At 39.5% G+C, this 25,270-nt stretch overlaps 1 protein-coding gene across 1 annotated transcript; it reads right to left on the bottom strand.

Annotated features, from left to right (window-relative positions):
* Positions 1–860: 860 nt before the first annotated feature.
* On the bottom strand, positions 861–17,034 carry IER3IP1 (immediate early response 3 interacting protein 1). The gene is made up of 3 exons (XM_025886594.2): positions 16,902–17,034; positions 4,713–4,814; positions 861–3,713 (listed from the first exon to the last, which is right to left on the bottom strand). The coding sequence occupies exons 1-3, from the start codon at positions 16,990–16,992 to the stop codon at positions 3,658–3,660; spliced, it is 249 nt and encodes an 82-aa protein (XP_025742379.1). The 5' UTR covers positions 16,993–17,034; the 3' UTR covers positions 861–3,657.
* Between the last annotated feature and the right edge of the window lie 8,236 nt (positions 17,035–25,270).

The following is a 25,270-nucleotide window of genomic DNA, read 5'->3' as shown; positions in this document are numbered from 1 at the left end:
GGATTTTAAGCAAGTGGGTAATGTTAAGACTTGCCTTTTTCTAAGTGCTTACTCTGGGTGTAGTATGGAGAATGGATGGGAGAGGGGCCAACTTGTATGTAAGACCAGGTAAGCTACTGCAGGGCTACAAGAAGAGATGCTTGCACTAAATTGTGGGGAAACAAAGCAAATTGAAGAGATCTTAGGAAGTAAAATAGTCAGAAATTGTTGACAGATTAAATTGGTAAGGGAGAGGAAGGCATCAAGATAATTACTAAGTTTTAGGCTTGGGCAGTTTGGCAGTATAAGTGATGGTGTCACTCACTATAATGTGGCATGATTGAACAGGACTAATGGCTTCCTCCTCAAAAGACTCAAATGATTTTGCTTGCCAAAGGGCAAGATGAATAAAGAAGGGATAGGATGTCTAAACAGATGGTGACTATACTTATGGGGATGAGCAGTGCATAATGTATACAACTGTCAAATCACTATGTTGCCTGAAAGTAGTAACATTGTATGTCAACTATACTTCAATAATGAAAAAAAAATTATTGACAAAAAAGAAAAAAGGGGCTGATTTTGGAAAAGAGAAAGATGGTACAAAAACACAAAGGGAGAGTAAAGAAAGCAGTGTCAAAAACACAAAGGGAGTAAAGAAAGCAGTGTTTTCCTGAAACAAAAACAGTAAGATTCCAAAATTCACCTTGATCAATACCCTTGGACACTGCCCACTATGTGTCTAAAGTCCTTGCACAGAATGTTTTCATAATATCTGGCATCTAATGACCAATCAGGGGCCAAGAAAAATTTCAGCAAAAAATAATTCCATTTTGCTTAGTATCAAAATTTTATTTATCGGTAATAACTGAAACTATGAGGCACTGAGAAAGCACTTTATTTCACTAAAAACATTTACTTTGGGAGAACATCTCTTTGGTTGAGGTACATCTAGAATCAAAGGTTAGTGACCTGGAAAAGGTATACATACATAAATCACCTGGAGCAGATTTCTGTTCTGAAATAGTTCTGGAACAGTTTTATAGACGAAGCAACCGTAAACAACTGAGGTCTTAGGAAGTTTGTCTTGTCATGATAAAAGGTTTTGCTTGGCATATTAGAAATACCCCACCTCCCACCCTTTTTTACTACTCAAATATATTGCTTTCTCTCAAATCACTTCATGAGTACATCATATACACTCAAGTGATAGCATATACCTGTAGACCACAGATCACATTGCCTACTCTTATCTAAAGTACGGCTTTTTTTTTTTTGAAGATACTCTTTTAAACTATGTTTTCGAAAACTTAAGAGTTTTGTGGAAGTACCTTAGGAATGATGACAAGAGTGGGGTGGAGGCTGAACAGTGGGCCTTTGGGCCCCATCCCTGCTTCGACTAGAAATAAGTGAACTGCTCTCATCTGTTTCAGTTAGTGGAGCATTACAGTTCTGTGTTACCCCTTTTGGAATCTGGTTCTATCATTAACAATCAAAACTTGAAAACCACTGTACTTAACTAAAGATCAGGGTATGAATGTGGTTAACATCTACACATGGGCCAAGATCCTTTATGAGATAGGTCAGAGGCATATAGACACAGGGTCAGCATACATTAGGACCATAAACATCATGGATATTTGGAATCTAGAATGATCACCAGTTGTTAACAGAATGGCTAACGGGAGGATGTGGGCAGGCAAACAGACACTGAAGTTACTGCCAACTAAGTAAGATACTATACTTACTGAATTTCAACTGCTCTGGGAAAATCAGGACTAACCTGTGAAAGCTTGCCGACCTCCCTACAGGCACACTGAAGCTAGAATTGTGTTAAGTGGCCGCCAGAGATGAAATATTTTGATATTCAGTGCTTCAGTTTGCTTAGAACTACTTTGCTACAGAATATTCTGATCCTGCCCTGCTATGACTGGTCTCCACTGGAGTCTGAACTTGGACAGAATCCCGCCACTAAACGAGCATGAAGGTGTGCTGTAAATTTTACAAGAAAATGGCATCAGGCCAAGGTCTCTCTTTTCTTTCCTTTTAAAGTTCTGTATGGTCTGTGGAGAAATGGGAGTGCTCTCAATTAACTGCATGTATTGAATCTGTTCAGTGGCTTAAACTTTGACTCATGCACCGGATTTTTGTTAAGGCCAAAAGAACACTGCTTCTAAGTGCCAGATATGTTACTCATATGAGCCAGATAATCAACTAAGAATCCCTGGTACATCTTTTTGGTTCAGGTGCAAGCCTGTGGCCCAAAGATCATCTATCTCTAATTCAGGCATGGCCAAAAGGCATTCAGTACCTGCTCCAAAGTTTTAGAAGTAACCTAAATCATGGAATAAAAGTTGCTCATGAGTCTCCTTGATGTAATCAGCAATTCAGTTAACTCACTGAAGGAAAAAAAGTGACTGTAATGTTTACTTTCATTAAATTTATGCTAGGTGATTTTACAGCAAAGAAAGTATATAACCAGTGTCACACATGAAATGAGATTAATTCAGTTAATACTGACAGGTAAGGTACAAAAACAAGTGCTTGACTTGGAAATTTAACTTTATTTACAAATGTTCTCCTGTAAACAAAGATGCCACTCTATCCCTTTAAACTATAATAACTGACAATTTCCTAGGAAAACCACTTACATAATTTTAATCTTCCTGCATAAAACTGTATTATGGAATGAGCAAATATGGAATGGTCTAAGAATATAAAAACAAAACAAAAAACTTATCTAACATGAATCTCTACTGACAGACAGAATGAAGAATTAAGAATTATACCCCTTAATGTGCTACTCCAGAAAACGGAAACGTGATAATTTGGGGGAGAGGTAAATGCTTCACAAGAGTCTTCCTACATAGCATAGTTTGTGACTGTTTAGGATTGCTCTTGCAGGCTAATATTTAGGCTGATTTTAAGAAATAAGTCATTATTGTAAAAAAGGGCATAGACTCTTCTACACAGATTTTTCTACCAATGGAAATATGTAGATAGTGGTCTGATATCATTCAGGCCAACTAATAAAATAACAAACACATGAAAAGAACTTAAAAACACAATCATCATGTGACTATCTGACTTACAAAATTAAATTCTCCCTGAAGTCAGAGTATTGCTCAATAGTTGCTATAAATTTGAACTGTCATGGCCAAAACGATATATAGACAAAATAAAGTGTTCAAAGTAAAATTATCCAAATTACCAATTTATCATTTTATATGTAGTAATTACTTTTTAAAAATCCTTTAAATTTTATGTAGGAAGATAATCACTCTCACATCATAGCTAAGTCACAAGGACTTCAAAACCTTGAAAAAAATTTATCCCTGAGAAGTGAGAGAGGAAAAATCTCTAAAACCATACAAGTGACAGTCCTGTACCCTTTTAACAATCTTTATCATAACATGAACTTTTATTAACAGGTAGCAATCAAATGTATTCCAATCCTGGATAGTTACTGCCTCTGATGACCTAATCTTTCTGTAATGAAACTATAAGTGCAACATTTTTTAAAAAATCAGATAAATAGGGACTCTGGCTTTATTGTCAGGTTTACATTTTTGTCAAGTGCAAGGATGACCAGCTAAGACATGTATATTCCAATAATGACTGAAGTAATAACTTCTGCTGGCATCTCTTCTTCTGAGTCTCCATTTCCCCCACTGTTCTTCACCCAAATAATAAAAGTAATACAATGGCAATTGAGTTTATTATTATCAATGGCACTGTAAAGAAAAAAAAAAAAGTTTGTTACTATAAAGAAAATAGCAGGAAAAAACTAAGTAATAGTTACTAGCATCCAGGGAAGATGAAAATATCAATATGTCATCCATAATCATGCTGCAAATCATTGTAACAAAGGAACATGCACTGGATCATAAAATCCAAAATTTATTTTAAAGAGGGCTTGTGTGACTGGGGTTAAGAGTCACACTGGTACAACTGAATCAATGTAAGACATCTGTGAATGGTGCTGGTGCAGGGCTGGGAACACAGAAGCACATCAGGCCCAGGCAGAAGGAGACAAGGCTGTCTGTGACACTTGACATTAGGAATAAAGGGCAAAGAAGATTCCACAGTTTCACCACTAAATTAAGAGTGAACTTATTTACCATTCTATACAGAGTTGTGATCAAAAATCCTAACAACAAAAGAGGGAGACAGACCCTAATTTTAATGGTTTTAAATAAAAACTTTTGAACCCTTCTTTCTCCAGTTGCTCTAAAATAATATCTAATAGGGGCGCCTGGGTGGCTCAGTCAGTTAAGCGTCTGCCTTCGGCTCAGGTCATGATCCCAGCCTGCTGCTCCCCCTGCTTGTGCTCTCCCTCTGACAAATAAATAAATAAAATCTTTAAAATAATATCCAATAGACTGGTAGATATGGGACCTTTATTTTTCTTTCAAAAGCCTTCTAGGACTCTAGATGACTTTACTACTTGAAGCAACATAATTTCCAAAAGGTAAGAACACTGCTTTCAAGTCTGAGAGGTAACACGTGAACAGATTATACCATTGGGCATTCCATTCGCATCAAATGGTTTAGACAGAAGTAAGAGGCAAACTAAGAAAGAAAACCAGTAACTTCTAAACAGTAAAGCCAGGTTAAAGAGAAAAAAACTTCACTACAAAAATGGTGTGATAGTATTCACACTCAGAAGCTTTGCCACTTCAAATCACAAAATTAAAACTTAAAAGAGTGTTTCACTAATTTTTTTTCCTTACCTCTCATCACAGTTCTTACAGACCGAATAAGGTTCATTAGCTGAGATTTAATTCCTGGCTCCTCTCCGAATCCACCAATTCCCTGGTCTGCTCCCCAGCCAACTGCATAATATAAAAATGATTAGTTGTGTTGAAATTTATTATGCACTTGCCTTGTTCCCTCATTAGTCATCTTCTAAAAGATGAGCTTGAGTCTTTGTTAAAGACGATAAAATATAGTCATCTGAATTAAAAGTTACCATACTGATGAAATATTGTAGAGTATATTTTTTACTTTGGTAGCAGCAACAATCTCATTTCATTTCCACACTGATTTTATAAAATAAACTACAGTCTAAATTATTCCATGGCATTTAATTCAGTGAAGATGATTGTTGTGACATCCTGATTGGTTTTTGCCTTTTTTCAAACAAAATATTTTTCAGGTCGGAACTGAAAACCAAGGCGTATGGTCAAACTCGATAATTAGCTCAATTCAGAATTTGTAAAATCCCACGCAATTAGCAATATAAAAACGTTGTGGCTGAGACGCACTACCTACATTACTTGGGGAAATTTGAACTTAAGCATGCTCACGGCTTGCTTAGGCTTTCAGAGTGTGCTCCATCCTGCCGGCTGGGGCACATCTTTCTCTCTTCATCACTCTCTTCATTTCTCCATTCTAGCTGCGGAATCTAGCCCACTACCCCACTTATTCTCTGTAGAAGAGTCTTTTACTTTCTTCTGTGTAACTTTCCTGATATACATCATTATTTCTTTACCTTTATCTGCTAGTTCTTTCTTTCCTGCCATACATTCTGCTGAAGGCCTACAAGTCCTCATTTCTGCAACGTGTCCTTCTCTGGTCTGCATTTCAGGCCCACTTTTCATATCCTACATTACATTGTTTTGTAGCTCCGATGACTATAGGGCCTAGTTCCTGACATGCTGGCCCTTAAACTTGATGACGGTCTTTATTTTATATGTGAAAGAACCAAGTCTCAGGAAACAAGATTGCACTTCATTTCATCAACCTTTATTTGCTCAACATGAAAGTTAAGCAAGGACTGGCCTGCTTTTTTGATCACATCAATACTGAGATTTGTTGTGGGATAAAGCTACTTTAAAATTCGGGTTCACAAGAGAGCCGACGTGTTTGGACTCGCACTCCCCCTTCGAGGCCAGCTCAGGCTGTGCTGACAAGCCATCCCAGTTGACAGGGGTGTCGCTCGTTTCTGTGCCCCCGCACTGCAGCCGTCACAGTGGTTACAATCAGCCTCTCTGATGTCTCACAAGACTCTCTCAACAGATGCCTCGCAATCTAGCTGTCTTAACCCCTTGAGTTTTCTCCCTTACGGGGTCAGACCTCTCCACCACCCAATCATGTGATGATTCCCACTGCCTACCGAGTATAGTTCAAATCCTAAAACTGACATTCTAGCCTTATATCCCACCACTACCTTCCAATTCCTGTTCACACTCAATGCCCACTAACTGCGGTACATGTTAAAGGCAGCTTCTGAATCTAGGTCTGACTTCAGCGTCAGGGCCTTTCCTAGTTCCCTTTCATATCATAATAAACCTTCTTTCTCTTTGCTCCTCAAATAGCCTCCTGACTGTAGTAACTTTGTTCCCCTTCATGGTTAGCTGTTTTCAAGTTTCTCTCATTAGACTATAAAATCCTGGAAGACGGGGACTAAATTTAGTCTTTCTTCACTTTCCCACTCTCCTGCACCCCCATCCCACAGCAAGTATTTAGTAAAGGTTTGTGGAATTGAAGTGAGTAATAGTAGACTGAGTTAATCTGGGACAAGGTGAAATAAGGTAATTTCTAGGATCCCAATTCCAAAGAACTCCATTTCTGAATTTTTATGACACAAGAAGTTGTAACGTGAACAGATCATTCCACTGTAGCTTTAGAGGAAGGGGACAGAAATCCTCCAATATCAAAAGTACACATCTATCCAAATTAAAAATAATTTTAGAAAATATACCTGCATCTTTCCTGGGCAGCATCACCCTCCTACTTCAGGATCTACTCTCTCCAACAAGCAAATAAACTTCTGCCGCTTCTCCAACATTTGCTTTTACTCTATCACGAGTTTTACCACATCTTTCCTCCAAATATGTCTCACTGTCCCAGAAGCTCAGTCAGCATTGTCCACTAAATGGCAGTCCTCTTTTTGTAATCTAAGTTCAAACTGCAGCACGAGCCTTCACCTACTTACAGTGTGGTAAAAGCTATTTCATACTCATCTCTAGACATATAGGATACACAAAATGACCACCCACCATCAACTGTGTCAGTTTCCAACCTCCATAACTGCTACAGGAGATTTCTATGGGAAAGCCGCATGGCTGGGATAACTTCCTTACAGAAACCTCTTTAACAGCTCTGTACAATAAAAAAGCACTGTGGTTCTGGTTCATCACGATGGGGTCAGGGAGGCAAAAGGTAACCCTGACCCTCCTGCGGTCCCTGACTAGGTCTGAAAATTACACTGATAAGGGAAAGAAGATAGAAGAAAACCTTTTTACTATGTCAAAATAACTGGAGTTTCAGAGAGAAGAAAGGACAGGGAGAAATATCAAAGAAATATTAAGAGATAATATTGTGGAACTGAAGGACATGAGCCTTTAAGCCAAAAGGACCCAATGAGAGAACAGCCCAATTAAAAAAAAAAAAAAAAAGCCCACATGCTGCCACATTTTTGTAAAATCTCAGCCCTCTGAAGACAAAGAGAACACCCTAAAGGCTTTAAGAGAGACAGTTCAGGTTATAAAAAGAATCAGAAACAGAATGGCATCAGACTTTTTTTTTTTTTCAAGATTTTATTTATTCATCTGAGATGCAGAGAGAGAGAGAGAGAGAGAGAGAGAAAGAGAGAGAGAGAGAGAGAGAGCATGAGCTGGGAGAGAGGCAGAGGGCGAAGGAGAAGCAGGCTCCCCACCAAGCCAGGAGCCCGATGTGGGGCTCGATCCCAGGACCCTGGGATCATGACCTGAGCTGAAGGCAGACGCTTAACCATCTGAGCCACCCAGGTGCCCCAACTTTTTTTTTTTTTTAAAGATTTTACTTATTTATTTATTTGACAGAACAAGCAAGAGTGAGAGAGAGAGCACAAGCAGGGGGAGCGGCAGGCAGAGGGAGGAGCAGGCTCCCCGCTGAGCGGAGAGCCCGACGTGGGACTCGATCCCAGGACTCTGGGATCATGACCTGAGCCAAAGGCAGATGCTTAACCAACTGAGCCACCCAGGTGTCCCCGACATCAGACTTCTTTATGTCAATACTGGAAGTGAGAAAATTAAGTGGGACAATGTCTTCAAAACTCTTTAGAAAAATTAGTTCCAATCTAGAATTCTATACTCAAACCACAAATCAACTAGAAGAACGACATCATTATTTTTTATTGTTCAGCTGTGAGCAATATTCAGTGACGGTAACATAAATATGGAATACCAATATTGCCAATAATTGGCTGGAGATGGGAGAGATGGGGGAGGGGATATGTATGTGTACTTGTGCTCCCACGAGCACAAATGTGCTGCTGATGGTATAATTATACTAAACCCTTCCACAGCAGTCACTCAGTGACTCAAAACTTGGAAGAGTTGAAAATAACTACTTTTGAGAAATGGGGCTCAGGTTGCAGAGAGATGAGGCAGGAGGCTTCTATCTTTCTTTATACAGAAGAGCTTTTTGACTTTAACAACCACAAACACACTTACACTGCTTTGACAAAAAGAAAAATGAAATTTAAAAAGAAAGCCTGTAAAGACGCTTACCCACTGGAGAAACCCCTCTGCAATTAGGCCTTCCTCTTCAGGGCATGAATACCCTGAGGCCAGGGACAAGGTCTACAAGTGGAAAGTCTTCATCTATGAGTTACTCTGAATATTTAAAAGTGTTTTAAAATCAGCTTTAGGGGCACCTGGGTGGCTGAGTTGGTTAAGCAACCGCCTTCAGCTCAGGTCATGATCCCAGGGCTCCTGGGATCGAGTCCCACATCTGGCTCTGCTCTGCGGGAGCCTGCTTCTCCCCTCTGCCTGCTCTGCCTGCCACTCCCCCTGCTTGTGTTCCTTCTCTCTGTCAAATAAGTAAATAAAAAATCTTTTAAAAAAACCCAAAAACCAGCTTTAAATGGTATTGTTGGTTTTATTTCCTTTACCTGCTTTTTTTAGAATTTATCATTGCTAAAATAACAAGCCTTTCCACCCACAGCCACAATCTCTTAGATGGTAAAAGGGACTTGTTTTCAGTATGTTATGGATTATGCACCCAATTTTTGTTAGAAAGCATAATTTCCAACAATCTTTTTTTCTTTTAGACCTGTTTCAAAAATGTTTGAATGTTTGTTTTTCCATAATAAGAGTGACTGCCAGAAAAAAATGTATTTTCCAACACTGACTAACTGCTCTTCAACAAAACAGGATAAAATTCTACAATATTGGGAGTATGACATTTTAAGCATCAGCATTGAAGTATTTTAAAAAATACTAAGTTATCAGTTAATTTTAGCCTAGTCTCTATTTCCATGCCACCAGAATGAAAAGAAAACTTAATTTTGGGTAGAGAGGGTAAATCATGTGTTTAGATATTCATTCCATGGACAAAAAACACAAAGGTGACAAGTAAAGGACCAGATACCATGGATTATCTTCTACTGTAACAAATAGTTTTCCCTCCAACTGCTACTTAGGGAGTCTCAGTTGTTTTTCTAAGGAAATTGGCCAAAGCTTTAAAGAGCTTTGCCTTTTTTTTTTTTAAAGGAGAAAGATTTAATTCTGCAGCTCTCTTGACATTTCCATTGCTAGAGGGCCTAGAAAAGAACAAATGGTAAGACTAGCCAGCACTGGTTGCTGCCATAATTTCAGGAAGAGAGTTAAATATGAAAAGTTACTTATTGCAAACACCAAAAATGTTCTTTTGCTGCCCAGACTTCAAAAAGTCACACAAAATGGCAATCCATCCAGATTCAGCCAACAACCCTCAGCCAGATACATTCTGAAGAAAAAGTATTAGAAACATATTAGTACAGTGTTAGTATTAGAAGTATTAGTAGAGTTTTGAGGGCTGGTTGACCCTGTTTCCATACGTGCAAAAGAGACAAGTTGCTTCACTTTGTCAGTGTCACCCAAGTTTGCATGGGAATCAAATGCTATCACTGATGTGAAAGTACCCAATAAACTCCAGAATAAAGAATTCTGCTAACATAAGTTTTAAAAAATTACCTTGATCAAAAAGATCAATGTTGAAGTAAATGATCTGGTATACTTGGACTAATCACTCTTGGATCAATATAATTAATTTCCAGCTCAATGTAACAATTTCTATTTAATCTGGGATGATATTCAACAAATGCTTTTTAGGAGTATATATTTACAGAGAAACTTGTATGTCTACATGGTTTTCTTAATGTTTTATAAACTGCCATGCTCATACCCTGACTATCATACAAGACCTGTAAAATGCCTTGCTCATTTCTCTATATTTATGCACACCTGATTTACTGTTTAACATCTACCTCCTTTAGGAATTCTCCCTCCATTACTTGGGCTCATACAGCTCTCACTACTCTAAATTCTAATGTTACATTGGCTCTGGAGCAGTCATTTAAACCCTGAATCCGTAGTACCTTGTAATATTTTAACTATTGCTATGAATTGAATTGTGTTCCCCCCAAATTCCTATGTTGAAGCCTATGTGGAGACGGGGTCTTACAGAGGTAACTACAGTTAAATGAATCTTAAGGGTAAGGCCCTAATCTGATAGGACTGTGGCCTTACAAAAAAGAGGAAGAGAGATCTCGATTCCCTCCCCCCTCCCTCCACCTAGCCATGTGAAAACACAGTGAGAAGGCACCCATCTGTAAGCCAGGAAGATAGCCCTCACCATAACTTGACCTGATCTTAGACTTCCAGCCACCAGAACTGTGAGAAAATCAATTTCTGTTGTTTAAGATACCCAGTCTATGATACTTCCTTATGGCAGCCAGAGCTGACTCATACACTGTTTCATGTATGAAATGTTTCTTTTGTAGCACTCATAAATGCTACTGGACATTATACTTGTCAAATGGATCCATACTCGGCACCATAAACAAAAACTAGTAAGAATAATTTTGGCAGGTATTAAAATTCACTGCATGTGTGTTTTTTTTTTTTTTCTTGTACAAAAAGGGAATTTACATCATTGTGGAACACCAGAAGAAATACATTCTCTGCACTACAGTCAAAATACTGGCTAAAAAAAAAAATACTGGCTAAACTATTTGGTATAAACATACAGCTTTCAAATCAGGAATTGCAGGAATATGATAAAGGTAATGTTATTCAGTTATTTAGAAAATACTCACTGACTGATGGAATTGTAAAAATGAGAGAATCCTTGTCATCAGTCTACTGGAGAAGACCAGAAAGGAACTGCAGTGGTGCTACAACCTATGAAATAGGTCAGTGATGGTTTCTAGGAGAGGCAAATGGCAGAGGTAGGCCTTAAAGAACAGTATGAGGTAAGTCAAGGAACCTGAAGGCAGAGGAAGTATGCATAAAGGCTCAGGAGCGAGGAGCACATGGTAAGAATGGCACGCAGGGTAAATACTGCAGAAGGGGAAAAGGAAGGGAGGGACAGAGAAGAAAGAATACATTATGGTGAGCTTGTAGGGCACACAAGGGAGTCTGACTTTTATGTTGGAGGCTATGAATATTAAAGAATTCAAGAATTTCAAACCACTGAGAAACATGTTTGGCTTCTCATGGAAGGTTAAACAAAGAGAAATAAAACTGGGGGCGCCTGGCTGGCTCAGTCGTTAAGCGTCTGCCTTTGACTCAGGGCAGGATCCCGGGGTCCTGGGATCGAGCCCCGCATCGGGCTCCCGGCTCAGCAGGAAGCCTGCTTCTCCCTCTCCCCCTCCCCTTGCTAGTGTTCCCTCTCTTGCTGTCTCTCTCTCTGTCAAATAAATAAACAAAATTAAAAAAAAAAAAAAAAAGAGGGAGAGACAGAAACAAAACTGGAGGGAGGGTGACCAGTGAGGAGGTTACTATGAAATAAGAGTCAAGAGCCTACACAAACAATATTTAACAAATACTCAAAATATCTTAAAATTCTATTTTAAAACATATTTAGATATTTCATTTTTTATTTTTTGTAGTTATTGCTACACCCAACATGGGGGTTGGATTGAGAGTCACAGGGTCCTCTGAGTCAGCCAGGCACCCTTGAATAAAGGGAGTTGGTTTTTTTTTTTTAAGTTGGCTCCATGCCCATGTGGGGCTTGAACTCAAGACCCTGAAATCAAGAGTGGCATGTTCTCCTGACTAAGCCAGCCAAGCGCCCCTTAGATATTTTAAAATAACAGCTTATCAACTTAGACAAGCCAATGTGGTGTTTTCCCTTAGTTCTGGGACCATATTCAAAACATATATTCAGATAACATATCTGTGCTACTTCTGGAGAGAAGAGGAAATGAAGACAAAATTATAGGAGCAAAGTATTAACATTTCTGGGCCATTCCAACAGTTTGTAGTAGTGATTTTCATTTAGGGGCACAAAGCTAAGTCACCTGCAGAAATTTTGGAGAAGACACTGCTGAACTTCACTTCTGGAAAATTTAAATGCAGGTCTGGGAGTAAGGTCTGGGCACTGTATTCTCTTTCAAAATCGTTTTGGCAATTCTGGGTCCATTTCCTTTAGGAACAGTTGTCAGTTTCTGCAAAAAGCCAACTGGGATTTTGATAGACTGCATTAAATCTGTAAATCAATAATATTAAGTATTGTCATCTTAATGATATTAAGTCTTCTGATCCATGACCATAGATGTCTTTATTTTCTTTAATTACCTTTAAGAATATCTTTATTCTTTAATTCCATTCAACAATGCCTATGTTTTTCATAGTACAAGACTTGCACCTCTTCTGTTAAATTTATCCCTAAGTATTTTATTACTTATATTGTAAATGAAATTGTTTAATTTCCTTTTCAACTGTTCATTGTTCATATATAGAAAAACAATTGATTTTTGCTCCTGACCTCGTACCCTACAATCTTACGGAACTCATTTATTCGTTCCAATAGCTTTTTAGTTACCCCATAGGATTTTCTATACACAGGATTATGTCATCTGCAAACAAGGGATAGTTTTACTTTTTCAGCGTCACTATCTGGATGTCCCTTATTTCTTTTTTTTCATCTAACTGTCCTGGCTAGAATATCCAGTATAATGCTAAACAGAAGTGGCATCAACTGTGTGTTACTACAATAGATTTCAAATAGCTAAAGCAATCTTGAGAAAGAAGAGGAAAGCTGGAGGCATCGTGCGCCCTGATTTCAAACTATATATAAAGATGCGGTAATAAATAAAAGTATGTGGAACAAGGGAACCTTTGTGCATGGTTGATGGAAATGTAAATTGGTACAGCCACTATGAAGAACAGCGTGGAGGTTCTTCAAAAAATTAAAAATAGAACTATCAGGGCACCTGGGTGGCTCAGTCGGTTAAGCATCCACCTCTTGGTTTTGGCTCAGGTTATGATGTCAGGGTCGTGAGAACACACCCCGCATTGGCACCGTGCTCTGTGGGGAGTCTCTCTCTTCCTCTGCCCCTCCCCCCACTCACAGGCACTCTGTCTCTCAAATAAATAAATAAATCTTTATAAAAAATATTAAAAATAGCACTACCATATGATCCAGCAATGATCCACTTCTGAGTATTTCTCCAAGAGATGAAATCACTATCTTGAAGAGATAATATTTGCACTCCTATGTTTATTGCAGCATTATTCACAATAGCCAAGATATGGAAACACTCTTAAGTATGCACTGAGAGATGAATGGAAAAAGAAAATGTGGTGTGTTTATTAAATGGAATATTATTCAGCTATAAAAAAGAAGAGAAACCTACCATTTGTGACATGAGTAAATCCTGAGGTAATTACAGTAAGTGAAATAAGCCAGACAAATATTATATTATCTCACTTATGTGTGGAGTCTCAAACTCTTGGAAACAGAGTAGTATGGTGGTTGCCAGGGGTTGAGTGGTGAGGGAAATGGGAAATTCCCAGTCAAAAGGTACTACCTTTCAGTTATAAGATGAGTAAGTTCCAGGGATCTAATGTACAGCATGGGGACTATAGTTAATACAGTACTGTATACCTGAAAGTTGCATTGAGAGTAAATTTTAAATGTTCTTACCACCCCAACCACAACCAAATTATAATTATTTGACATGAAGAACACTAACTGGGGTAAGCGTTTTGCAGTATATGTGTATCGAATGATCATTGTACACTTTAAACTATACAATGTTATATAGGTATACCTTATTTTATTGCCCCCCTTTATTGCATTTCCCAGAGAGTGTGTTCCTTACAAATTGAAGGTTTATGGCAATCCTGTGTTAAGCAAGTCTATCGGTGCCATTTTTCCAACAGCTCACTTTGTGTCTCTATCACATTTTGGTAATTCTCACAGTATTGCAAACTTTTCCATTATTACCGTATTTGTTACAGTGATCTCCCTTTTTATCACTTTCTGCTCACTTCTCCACACATTCCAATTCGGATTTTATCCACAGTTGTAATTGCTTGTGTGAAATCACCAATGACTTCTATTACCCTGAATGCTTAGGACATTTTTCTGTCCTCATCTGATTTCCCCAAACATTCCCCTGTTGTACCATGTCTCCTTCTTCAAACATTCCTTGACTTCTGTGAAATCCCACTGTCTAGATTTTCCCATTTCTCGTTTTGCTCATTCATCAATTTCTCCTATCAGTTCTTCCAGCTCTACCTAAACATTAAATATTGGAAGAGATTCTGGGACTGTCCTGGTCACCAATTCTCTTTGTACTGTATTCTCTCCCTGAGCAATTTCATCTCTTCGTATGGCTTCATCTATCATCTGTGGTTGACAAAGTCAAATTCAGTCTCCACTGTGGCTCTTGCTTCTGTTCTATGGACTTAACTCCAACTGACTATCCCACACCTCCACCTGCATATCTCACAGAAATCTCAAACTCACCATGTCCAAAACTTATTTCACTATCTTTTCACCTTCTTACCTACCACCGCTGCCCTCATTTTTCCTTTAGTACTATCTAACTTGGTAAATGTACTATGCTTTACTCAGTTGCTAAGCCAGAAAACCTAGAGATCTTTGACTTTTTCCTCTTCCGCATTCCCAATGACCAAACAGTAAAATTCTGCCTTTTCTATCTTTAAAATATCTTCTGATCTGTATTAGTTTCCTAGGACTACCATAACAAAATGCCACAAACTGGATGGCTTAGCAGAAATGTATTTTCTCACGGTTCTGGAGACCAGAAGTCCAAAATCAAGGTGTGAGCAGGGTTGGTTCCTTTTGGGGACTCTGACGATCTCATCCATGCCTCTCAAAGCTTCTGGTAGTTACTGGCAATCCCTGGCATTCTTTGGCTTCTTGCTGCATCATTCCAATCTCTGCCTCTGTTGTCAATTGGCCTTCTTCCCCCACATTTCTGTATCTCTCTCTTTATATGGACACCTCATTGGATCTAAGGCCATCCTAATCCAGTGTGACCTTATCTTGACTTGATTATACCTGCAAAGACCCTATTTCCAAATAAGGTCACCTACATGGTACCACGGGTTAGGACTTCAATGTATCTTTTGGGGGGGACACAATTCAACCCCCACATACCTTCTACTTTTCTGTACAGTATAGTAGTGAGGAGATGAACTTCTCAGTCAGAATGCCTAAGGTGAATCCTAGCTCTGCCACTTTCTAGTTGTGTGATCATAGAAAAGTTACCTACTCTCTTTTGTACTTCTGGTTTCCCATCTGTAAACTGGGGATGAAAACAGTACCTATCTCATAGGGTTGTTGTGAGGGTTATACAAGTTAATATATGTAAAGCACATGATACAGATCCTGGTATGTGGTGTTAAGTGTTAGTTATTGTTATTATACCAACTCAGCTGATGTGATACCCACCATTTCTACTTGCCCTGTTTGGAATGGTGCTTCCCACACCCACTATTCTACCCTTCCAATCTGTTCTCCACACTGTAGTAAGGCTCTTGCAAATAATACAAATCTGGTCATGTCACTGCCCTGCTTAAAACCTTAAAACCTCGTTTCACCTGCCCCAATTTTCACAAGAGCTCTTACTCCTCATTCTCCCAACCCTTCACCTAATTAATGTTTACTTACTTATGAGATTTTGGGTTAAACACACTTCCTCCACAACGCTTTCAAAGATTCACAAGCTAGTGTTTCTCTGCACTTCTCTTTCATAATATTCTGCATACTTGTCATTGTTACTTATTTATTTTTTACTTAACTTCCATTAGAAGGACAAGTGACTCCTGTAACCTAATTACATGGGCTCGGCACATAATTTGTGCTCAATAAATCTGAAGGAATAAATGAAATGAATCAATCTTGTTCATGGGTTTGGGCTTCACTCACAGAGACATACCTGGCGTGCTTATAAACGATGGTATATTTTGTATATTAGGTATACTTGCACAGACAAATGATGCACATCATGCTGTATCCTGTTTTAATTTTGCCTCATACAGCAAGAAGTGGCCCGCCCAGGATGGCACAGAAATCGCCGTATTCTGTGGTATGACAGGCATAACTGTGTCTTCACCTCGGTATTCTTAGATTCTAGCCTGGCACACTGTAGACACCCAATAAACTGTGCTGAATAAACTTTTCTTGGAACGTGGGTGTCTGGATGCCATGATAATCCCAATACCTTCCCTTTCCTCCTAGCCTCATACACCAGGAACCCCTATGGCCCTCCATCATTTCATTCTTCTAATCACCCAGGCTCCAAAATGAGCCACGCCCCTTCCTCTGTAACTAAAACCTCAGACCCCAAGTTTCTGACCATTAAAAGCGATCACAAAAGGAGTGCATTAAATTACTAAACTAATCGCAGGCAGAGGCTTCCCTGGCTCTTCTCTGTACCCCTTCCCATCCCAACTCCCGGGGTCCCGCACATAGGAGACATTTGTTAAATAATCTTTGTCCCGCTGTTGAGCTCAAACTCGGTGAGACGGGAAGTGGCTCTGCTTCTTCCCTCCAAGGAATCGCTGCAAGAGTCGAGCCCTCGGCCTCCCGTTGGTCGCGGCCCAGGGTGTCCCCTCCCGCGGCCCGCCTGGGCTCCGCGCCCCCGGGGATCCGCCGCCGCCCCCTCAGCCCTGCCCCGCGGTCCCACTCACTGTTCTTGAGGAAGCGCTCCTCGTGCAGCACGGCGATGGCATTGACGCAGAGCAGGGCCGCCTGCAGCAGCGAATACAACGTAAAAGCCATGGCCGCCCGGAGCCGCCCCGAGGCCCAACTGATCTTTCTCCCGCCGCCGCAGGGGACGTGGCGCCGCAACGGCCGGCGCTCTCCTACGGGAGCCGGGGAGGCCCCAAACGCGCTCTCCCAGAAGCTCCGCCCCGATCTGTCTAGGACCCGCCCCGCGCTTACGTCAGCAGGGCGCCTGTGATCGACGGTCTAGACTTGTGCTGTCCAGTGCAGTAGTCAGCCACGTGAGGCTGCCGAAAGCCGGAAATGTGGCCGGTCGCAGTTGAGGGGCTGTAAAGTGTGAGACTGTGCACGCCGGATTTCAAAGACTTAGGACGAAAACAACGTAAAATCTCCCATTAATTTTTTAAATGTTGATTACATGTTGAAATACATTCAAAATATATTAGGTAAATAAAATGAATTAGGAACATAACTTTTACTGTAGGGGCGCCTGGGTGGCTCAGTCCTTTAAGCGTGTGCCTTTGGCTGGGGTCGTGATTCCGTGGTCCTGGGATCAGCCCGGAATCTGGCTCCCTGCTCAGCGGGGAGACTGCTTCTCCCTCTCCCTCTGCTGTTGTCCCTGCTTGTGCTCGCTCATAAGTAAAATCTTTAAAAAAAAAGAAAATTAACTTTTACTGTTTACTTCTACTTTTTTTTTTAAGATGTTATTTATTTATTTGACATACAGAGAGATAGCGAGAGCAGGAACACAAGCAGGGGGAGTGGGAGAGGGAGAAGCAGGCTTCCCGCTGAGCAGGGAGCCCGAAGTGAGGCTCCATCCCAGGACCCTGGGATCATGACCTGAGCCGAAAGCAGATGTATCAGGCTCTGTGCTCGGCGGGAAGCCTGCTGCTCCCTCTCCCACTCCCCGTGCTTATGTTCCCTCTCTCGCTGTCTCTCTCTCTGTCAAATAAATAAATCTTTTAAAAAAATGTAATCATCAGAAAGAATAGGGCCTCTGTTTCCCAGTGTCTACCCTGTGGGAGGGTAGAATCCTAATTTTGATAATTGTCAGCTCATCGTCATAACTGGCCAGTCAACATTTACACTGACCACCCCTCTGTAATTTTTCACTTCTCTAACCCTACTGAGCCCCTGTTTACCTCCCTTTCTTCTCTCTTTAAAATGCCCAGTCACCTCTGTACAAATTGAAATTGAGGTCAGTTTGCATTTGACCCTCTTGCTTATTGCAATGGTATGTTACAGATTAAAATCTGTCTTTACCATTGTAACTGGTGTCTAGCTTTGTTTATCTTTGACTGAGGGCAGCAGTAAGAGGCTGAGCCTGATTATGTTGAGTTTTAGATATTGTTGAGGCCAAGTATGCAAATTAGTCACCTTCTGAACTTCTCATGGTCCCCTAAAATAGAAAATAGAAAAGCAGCACATTAGTCCCAGAAAGGACTTTGGAGGCCCATGTGCTTGTTGCTGTGGCTGCTGCTGGAAGAGACACTAGCCAAAAAAAATAAAAATAAAAAATAATTAGTTGATCTCCGAAGAAGAAATTAAGTTTAAATAGGCCAACTAGTTAGTACCTACAGGGAAGAAGAGATGTATTATTTCCCACAGACGTACATAAACACTACCTCCATAATCGGCCCTGAATGCAAATCAGGTAGGGAGAGATGCGGGAAGATAAAGTAAAGGAAATAAAAGAAACAACGAGATACCAACAAATCCTCCAGTTTTTCTAGGTCCACAAAACTCTAGACTCTGGTGATAGAGAAGGAAGGTTGTTTCTGTAAGTGGACGGTGACCAATCCAGGATTGCTACCCTGGGCTGGGAGAGGGGAGAGGGCACCCAGGGGACCTTGTCTCGCAGCTTTGGTTGAACAGTGAATAACAGTTTTTACTAGCTTGTATATTTACTGAGGAGGGAGTAATGGGGGAGGGGGGAGTCTGGAGATTATGGGGATAGATGCAGAGGAGGTGGGGTAAAGCCTCTCACAGTTACCTCTTTGTGTCACTTGCCCCTGGGTCACAATTCACTTGATTCATTTCTTTTATTTTCAAAAGAATCAGGTTAACCTCTCTGGGCCTCTGTTACTTCATCTATAAAATTAGGTGATTATGATCTCTAAGGCTCCTTCAGCCCCCAAAATCTCTAGATCTAGCAAAAGCAGCTTAAAATATAAGATAGTGTACGAATACTAGTACCACATTATCTGATCCACTATTTTTCAAAAATCCAGGCTTGTAGACTAAGCTGATAATAGCAGATTATATTTTTTAAAAGAATTGTTCCTTGAAAAAAAAAAAATTGTTCCTCGGATGTCCTTACTTCCAAAAAAATTTAAAAGCCTGGAATTTTTAAAATATATTTATTAAACAGTTGTCTCAGTTTAGAAAAAAATCTTTCCCCAAACAAAGAAATGGGTAAAATGCATATTCTGTATCTTAGTAGCTTGGGGGGAAAAAAAAAACCCAACTGGGTATAGCCTATTTAAAATTAGAACTTGCTGCATGGTGCTGAGCTTCTGATGTCAGTGTGGTACGTTTTCATGCATTCATGTTAGATATCTTACCAGACGCTGCTGTTGAGCAGTTTTCAATTTCACATACAGCTGTCTCCTTATCATTTGCTTCAAGTTGTGTTTTTTTGTCTTCAGACTGTTAGGTGGCACACTTTGGCATCTTGGACCATCTTGCCACAGACTTTCTTTGTAACTGGTACTATGGAATCAATATTTTCATTCCTATAACAAAAATCAAAGAATGAATGCCCTCAGTAAAGTTCCTTTAGGCAAGGGGGAGCAATGGTTAAGATGATGTCTAGGGTAACCTTTATGTTTGGCCTCTGATTAGATGTGGGGGGCAGGGTAGATGTAGAATTCAAACTTACCTTTTAAAGGTAAGTGCTCCAGGATGGACTTAGTCCCTGGACTTAGGAGAAATTGCATTATTGAACTCAATTTTTACCCTTCCATGTACCAGCACCTTTGCCTTTTCATTTGACTGATCCTTGACTTTGGGTTCAGCTCTATGACTTGCTCTGGCCAATAGAATAAGAAGGAAGAAATGCTGGGCCAGCTCTGAGCCTAGACCTCAAAAGGCCTTACATGTTTCTTTTTTTTTTTTTTTAAGATTATTTATTTATTTATTTGACAGAGAGAGATAGTAAGAGCAGGAACACAAGCGGGGGGGTGGGGGGGTGGGAGAGGGAGAAGCAGGCTTCCTGCCGAGCAGGGAGCCTGAAGCGGGGCTCCATCCCAGGGCCCCAGGACCATGACCTGAGCTGAAGGCAGATGCTTCACGACTGACCCACCCAGGTGACCCAGCCTTATATGTTTCTTTGTTGTGCCTCTGACATTGCCATGGGGCAGGGGCGAGTTCAAACAACAACTACGCCTGAGCCAGTCCACTGGTTCTAGGGGAAGGAGGAAAGATACTTAAAGCAGAACCAAATTGCCCCACAGACGACCAGCCTAGATCAGCAAACCCTTATCCAAGTACAGATCCATGAGAACAGATGATTGTTGTTTTAAGTCACTAAATTTTGGGATTGTTTGTTCCACAGTATTTTTGAAGCAACAGATTTCTACTCACACTCCCTTGGTGATCTAATTTATTCTAACAGCTTGACAACATCTGTATACTCTGAAGACTTCCAAATTTATATCTCCTAGCCAGAACTCACTCATGAACTCTTGGCTGATATTTCCAGCTGACTATCACTTGGGGGTCTGATAGACATCTCAAACTTTCCTTGCCCAAAACTGAATTCCTGATTTCCCTCTGAAACCCACTTCTCTCACAGTCATCCATTTCTGTTCATGGCAACGCTGTCCTTCCAGTGGTTCAAGAAAAAATCCTTGGATTGTCCTTCACTCTCTTTGTCTCACACTCTATATATAGTCTATCAGCAAATTCTTTTGACTTTAACTTCAATATATCTCCAAATCTGACTACTTCTCATCTTCTCTACCACCAAAACCCTGGTGCAAGCCACCATCATCTCTTGGATAGATTAGCACAGTAACTACTAACCGGTCTCCACGGTTTTTGCTTCCCCTCAGTTTATTCTCCCCAGAGCAGCCCAAGTACTCTTTCAAAGTTAAGTAAGGAAAGTAATTTATTTGTTGAGAGAACTGGGTCATTTGTCCTGTAGAACTCCCACATTCTGAATTTTGCAGATTGTATCCCCATGGTCCTGGCTGACTTAAATATTATGCACAATACCTGAATCATCTGTAACAAAATGAAAACACTTGATTGAAGAAAACAGTCACTATTGAAACTGACTAAAACTTTTCACTCACTCAGTGGATAATATCAGGTATGTGGTAAAGAAAAAATGTTTGCAAGTCAGTTCTTAGCATAAGTCTACAATGAATGTGCTAGCTGTTCTCTTCGCATTCCTATTTTTAAATCTCAGCATTTCTATTCCTGTGTTCATTAAAAACTAGTTCACGAAGATAAGGATTATGTATGTTATTTATCAAAAATTTAGACTCACCTTGAAGAATGATAAAAATGGATTATTAGTTTTTAACATTTTTGTCCTGCTATATTTTAGTAGATATATTTATTTTATTGTCTGTCTGAGATATGAATCAATGATGACTGAGGTATGTTTGCTTTTAATCTTGTTATTTACAATGACAACCTTGAGTTTAAATGGGTTTATGGCAGCAGAATTCACCTAAATGGGTTCTATTTGAGGTAAGCATTGGACTAAAATAGGAAAATCCCACAAGAGCCTCATTCATGTTTATGGATTCATACAAGCTATTCCTGGTATGAGACTCAAATGAAACCATTTACAAGCTGAAAGCTTGTGCATTATGAAGTGTTTCTGGAAATAGGGCTCTTGGAAATGGAAAGTTTCCTTAAAAAATAAAAGTGAGTCACTGTATCTATTTTTAAAGGGAATTAATTCTGAATGGCTACATATAGCTGACTAGTCTTATTTAAAAAAAACAACAACAAACCTACTGAGTAAATAAAAGCAGAATAAGATACTAGAGAAACTACTTACTCAAATGCATATCATTCCTTCACTCACTCATCCCTTTGTTCATTCTGTCACTCAAGGAGTATTTATTGAACTTCTAAGCCATGCTTTACATTGTTCAAGGGGCTGGGTGAAGTGCAGTAGGCTAAGCACAAAGAACCTTCAGACATGCTCTTGCTCTAATGAAAATGATAACTAGTAGGAAAACCGAGGCATAAAATGCAAGGAGTTACAAAGCAGTAAACGCTCAGTGCTTAAAATAAAGGGTAAGTAAGAATAAAAGATAGTTTAGGAGAGTGTCTCCCAAACTTGTCGGATCATAGTCACCTGAAGGCCTTTAAATATACAGGCTTTTCTTCTAGTTCAAGATGGCACATCAAGTGCATGTTTTTCTCATCACTACTTTCCGAGACTCCATTACATTACAAATGAAAAAAAAAGGGGGGGGGAAGACTTTTCTAATAGTAAAGATAGAGAGGAATATAAGAAATTTCAACAATGTATGGAAGATAAGAAAATAAAAGAAAAAAAGGAAGGAAGCATATAGATGGATGACTCTCAGTGGATGAACTCGTAGCCCAGAACAAACCACAAAGGGGTCACAGTGGAGGGGTGGAAATCGTTGTCCTGAAGAATTTTACAGAATCTCCTGATTCAGAGCTGGAAATACAACAGAGATCCAGAAGGAGAAGCAGGGCTGAAAACAGATGGGTTGATTGATGATCTTTGTACGCAGTACTTAGACTCCCAAACTGCTTGGACGATATAGCAACCAGTCTGCTTTTGCCCCTGGGCAAGACTGAAAGGACTTTACTCTTATGAAATTAAAGCATCTGAGAAGAGCTAAGGCTTCCAATGTGAGCGTTGCTGCTCTGGAGTGGGGCTGTTCTTTCTGCGTTTGGGAGGCTCTTAGCTTGACTGCTGACTCCCTACAGGTTCAATCTACAGCTAAGCAGCTGATTTCATGCTTTTCCAAGTACACAGAGCTTCCAGTTAGATGTTTCTCCACACACCAATTATATAAATATCCATTCAAGTTTATTATTATTAAATATAAACAGGCCACCTGGACATACGATGAAAACCAGCAAGATGAAAAGGAAAGACTAAGAGGAAAAACTCAGTAAAACTGACCTCAGATGGGGACAGAGATAATTCAGGGGAAAAAAAAAAAGGCTGTATATCTGAAACACTGTATGTTAATTATACTTTATTTAAAAAAGAAAAAAGGCTAATTAGTGATAATGAAAGTGATTTGACAGGCATTTAAAATTTTTTTTTCAGATATTTCTATATAGAAGGAACAATCAGAGAAAAAGAATGAATTCTTAAAATGAAAACCATGATAGCCCTCCAAAAAGGTTCACTGGAAGATAAAGTTGAGGGGCTATCCAAGAATATAGGAAAAAAAAAAAACAAACCAAAGATAAAAGTATGAGACAGGTACAGAAATATAGAAAGCTTAGGGAAAATGAGAGTTTCATAAGGAAAGAAGTACAGGACAGGAAATAATATAAGCAAAAATTTCCAGAGATGAGAAATACATGGAGTGGTCAAACTGAAAAGACTAAGGACTTACCAGGTACACAGTAGGTTAAATGGTAAAAAATATAAACAAACAAACAAATAAAAAATTAAAAAAAAGCATTAGCCAGATTCATCATCATGAAATTTCAAAAACTTATTACATCTTAAATTTAAAAATCCTATTAAAAATTCTAAAAACTTTAAGGGAGGAAAAATATTACATAAGAAGCTGATCAGCACTAAATATGGAAGACAACAGTGTACTTCTTTCAAGGTTTTGAAAGAAAATAATTTTAGATCTAAAATTCTATAGTCAAACAATCTATATTAATGGTGAGGGCAAAATGAAGGTTTTTTAGATAAAGGTAAAACTAATTAAAAAAAAAGATCTTATTTATTTATTTGACAGAGAGAGAGAGAGACAAAAGCAGGGTAAGTGGCAGGCAGAGGGAGAGGGAGAAGCAGTCTTCCCGCTGAACAAGGAGCCTGATGTGGAGCTTGCTTGAACCCTGGACCTCAGGATCGTGACCTGAGCCGAAGGCAGTTACTTAACCCACTGAGCCACCCAGGTGGCCCCCAAACCAACATTTTTTAAACAAAATTATTATTATTATTACTACTATTATATTTTTTATTTAAGTAGGCTCCACACCCAGCACAGAGCCCAGAGAAGGACCTGAACTTCAAGACCCTGAGATCAAGACCTGAGCTGAGATCAAAAGTTGGATGCTTTACTGAGTGAGCCACCCAGGTGCCTCAAACAAAATTACTATTATTATTTATTTTATTTTGGCAGCGGGGAGGGGCCGAGGGAGAGAGAGAGAATCGACATGGGGCTTAATCTCACAACCCTGAGATCATGACCTGAGCTGAAATCAAGACTGGGATGCATAACCAACTAAGCCACCAGGTGCCCCCCAAAATTATTTTTTAAAAAGACTTTAGACATGCAAAACACTCAAAAAGTTTTTGCCTAGCTAACAAATACACACTCTGTACCTATTTCGGCATTCTCTTAGGCAGTAGAGATAGAACAAGAAACGTGATGGATGCCCTGCCTTCAAGAAATTTATATTTTAAAGGAGGTAAGTTTCAAGCATCCTTCTGGAGAAAGTTATTCAGAGATGTACTCCAGCAAATGATTAGTAAAAAACAAGAAGTTATAAGAAGTGACAGAACTAAACTAAGCAAGCAATGAAAAATCTAAGATGAGTGGTATGTCATAGTCCTAAAATGCACTGATTCAAATTCAAACAAGAAGTCATTATGCTCCTTTAGAATCTCTTATAGAAAAAAGAAATAAAAATAGATTTCTTGTAATAAAGAAAATGAGAATCCACTGGAAGATAGAAGTGATAAGGTGTGGTATTAACTGTGTTCAGTAATATCCAGTTAAATACCTTTCCTAGGTACATAGGATGTCTACATTTTTCAGTGTTCCCTGTAGTTTGTTAGTACTGTATAATTGAATTATGGCCAAGGGAATGTGAATTTTATTTTCAGGCCAGGGCAGCCGAGAAACAGTGGATTTCTATTTGATGTCCCCAGCCCCCAAGCGTTAGTTGGCTGGATGGACTGGATCCAAAGGAGAGCTTCAAAGATCTCAGGGTGTCAGAGCCACAGCATGGACGAAAACTTTCTCCCGTGGACTGTGAACTGTGATGGACTGTGATATAATCAAGAAATAAATTTTTGTAATATTAAGCCACTGACCAACTGAGATTTCAGGGTTTTATTTGTTACTGCAGCATTTCTTAATCTACCCTAACTACAAATACAGTGAGAGAGAGAGAGAGAGAGAGAGAGAGAGAGAGA

This window comes from Callorhinus ursinus, unplaced genomic scaffold, assembly GCF_003265705.2.
Source record: "Callorhinus ursinus isolate GAN/ISIS: 27379988/994484 unplaced genomic scaffold, GSC_fseal_2.0 scaffold11, whole genome shotgun sequence".
NCBI lineage: Eukaryota > Metazoa > Chordata > Mammalia > Carnivora > Otariidae > Callorhinus > Callorhinus ursinus.
Note: the sequence above shows the minus strand (reverse complement) of the source record. Positions and strands in the feature narration are given on the sequence as shown.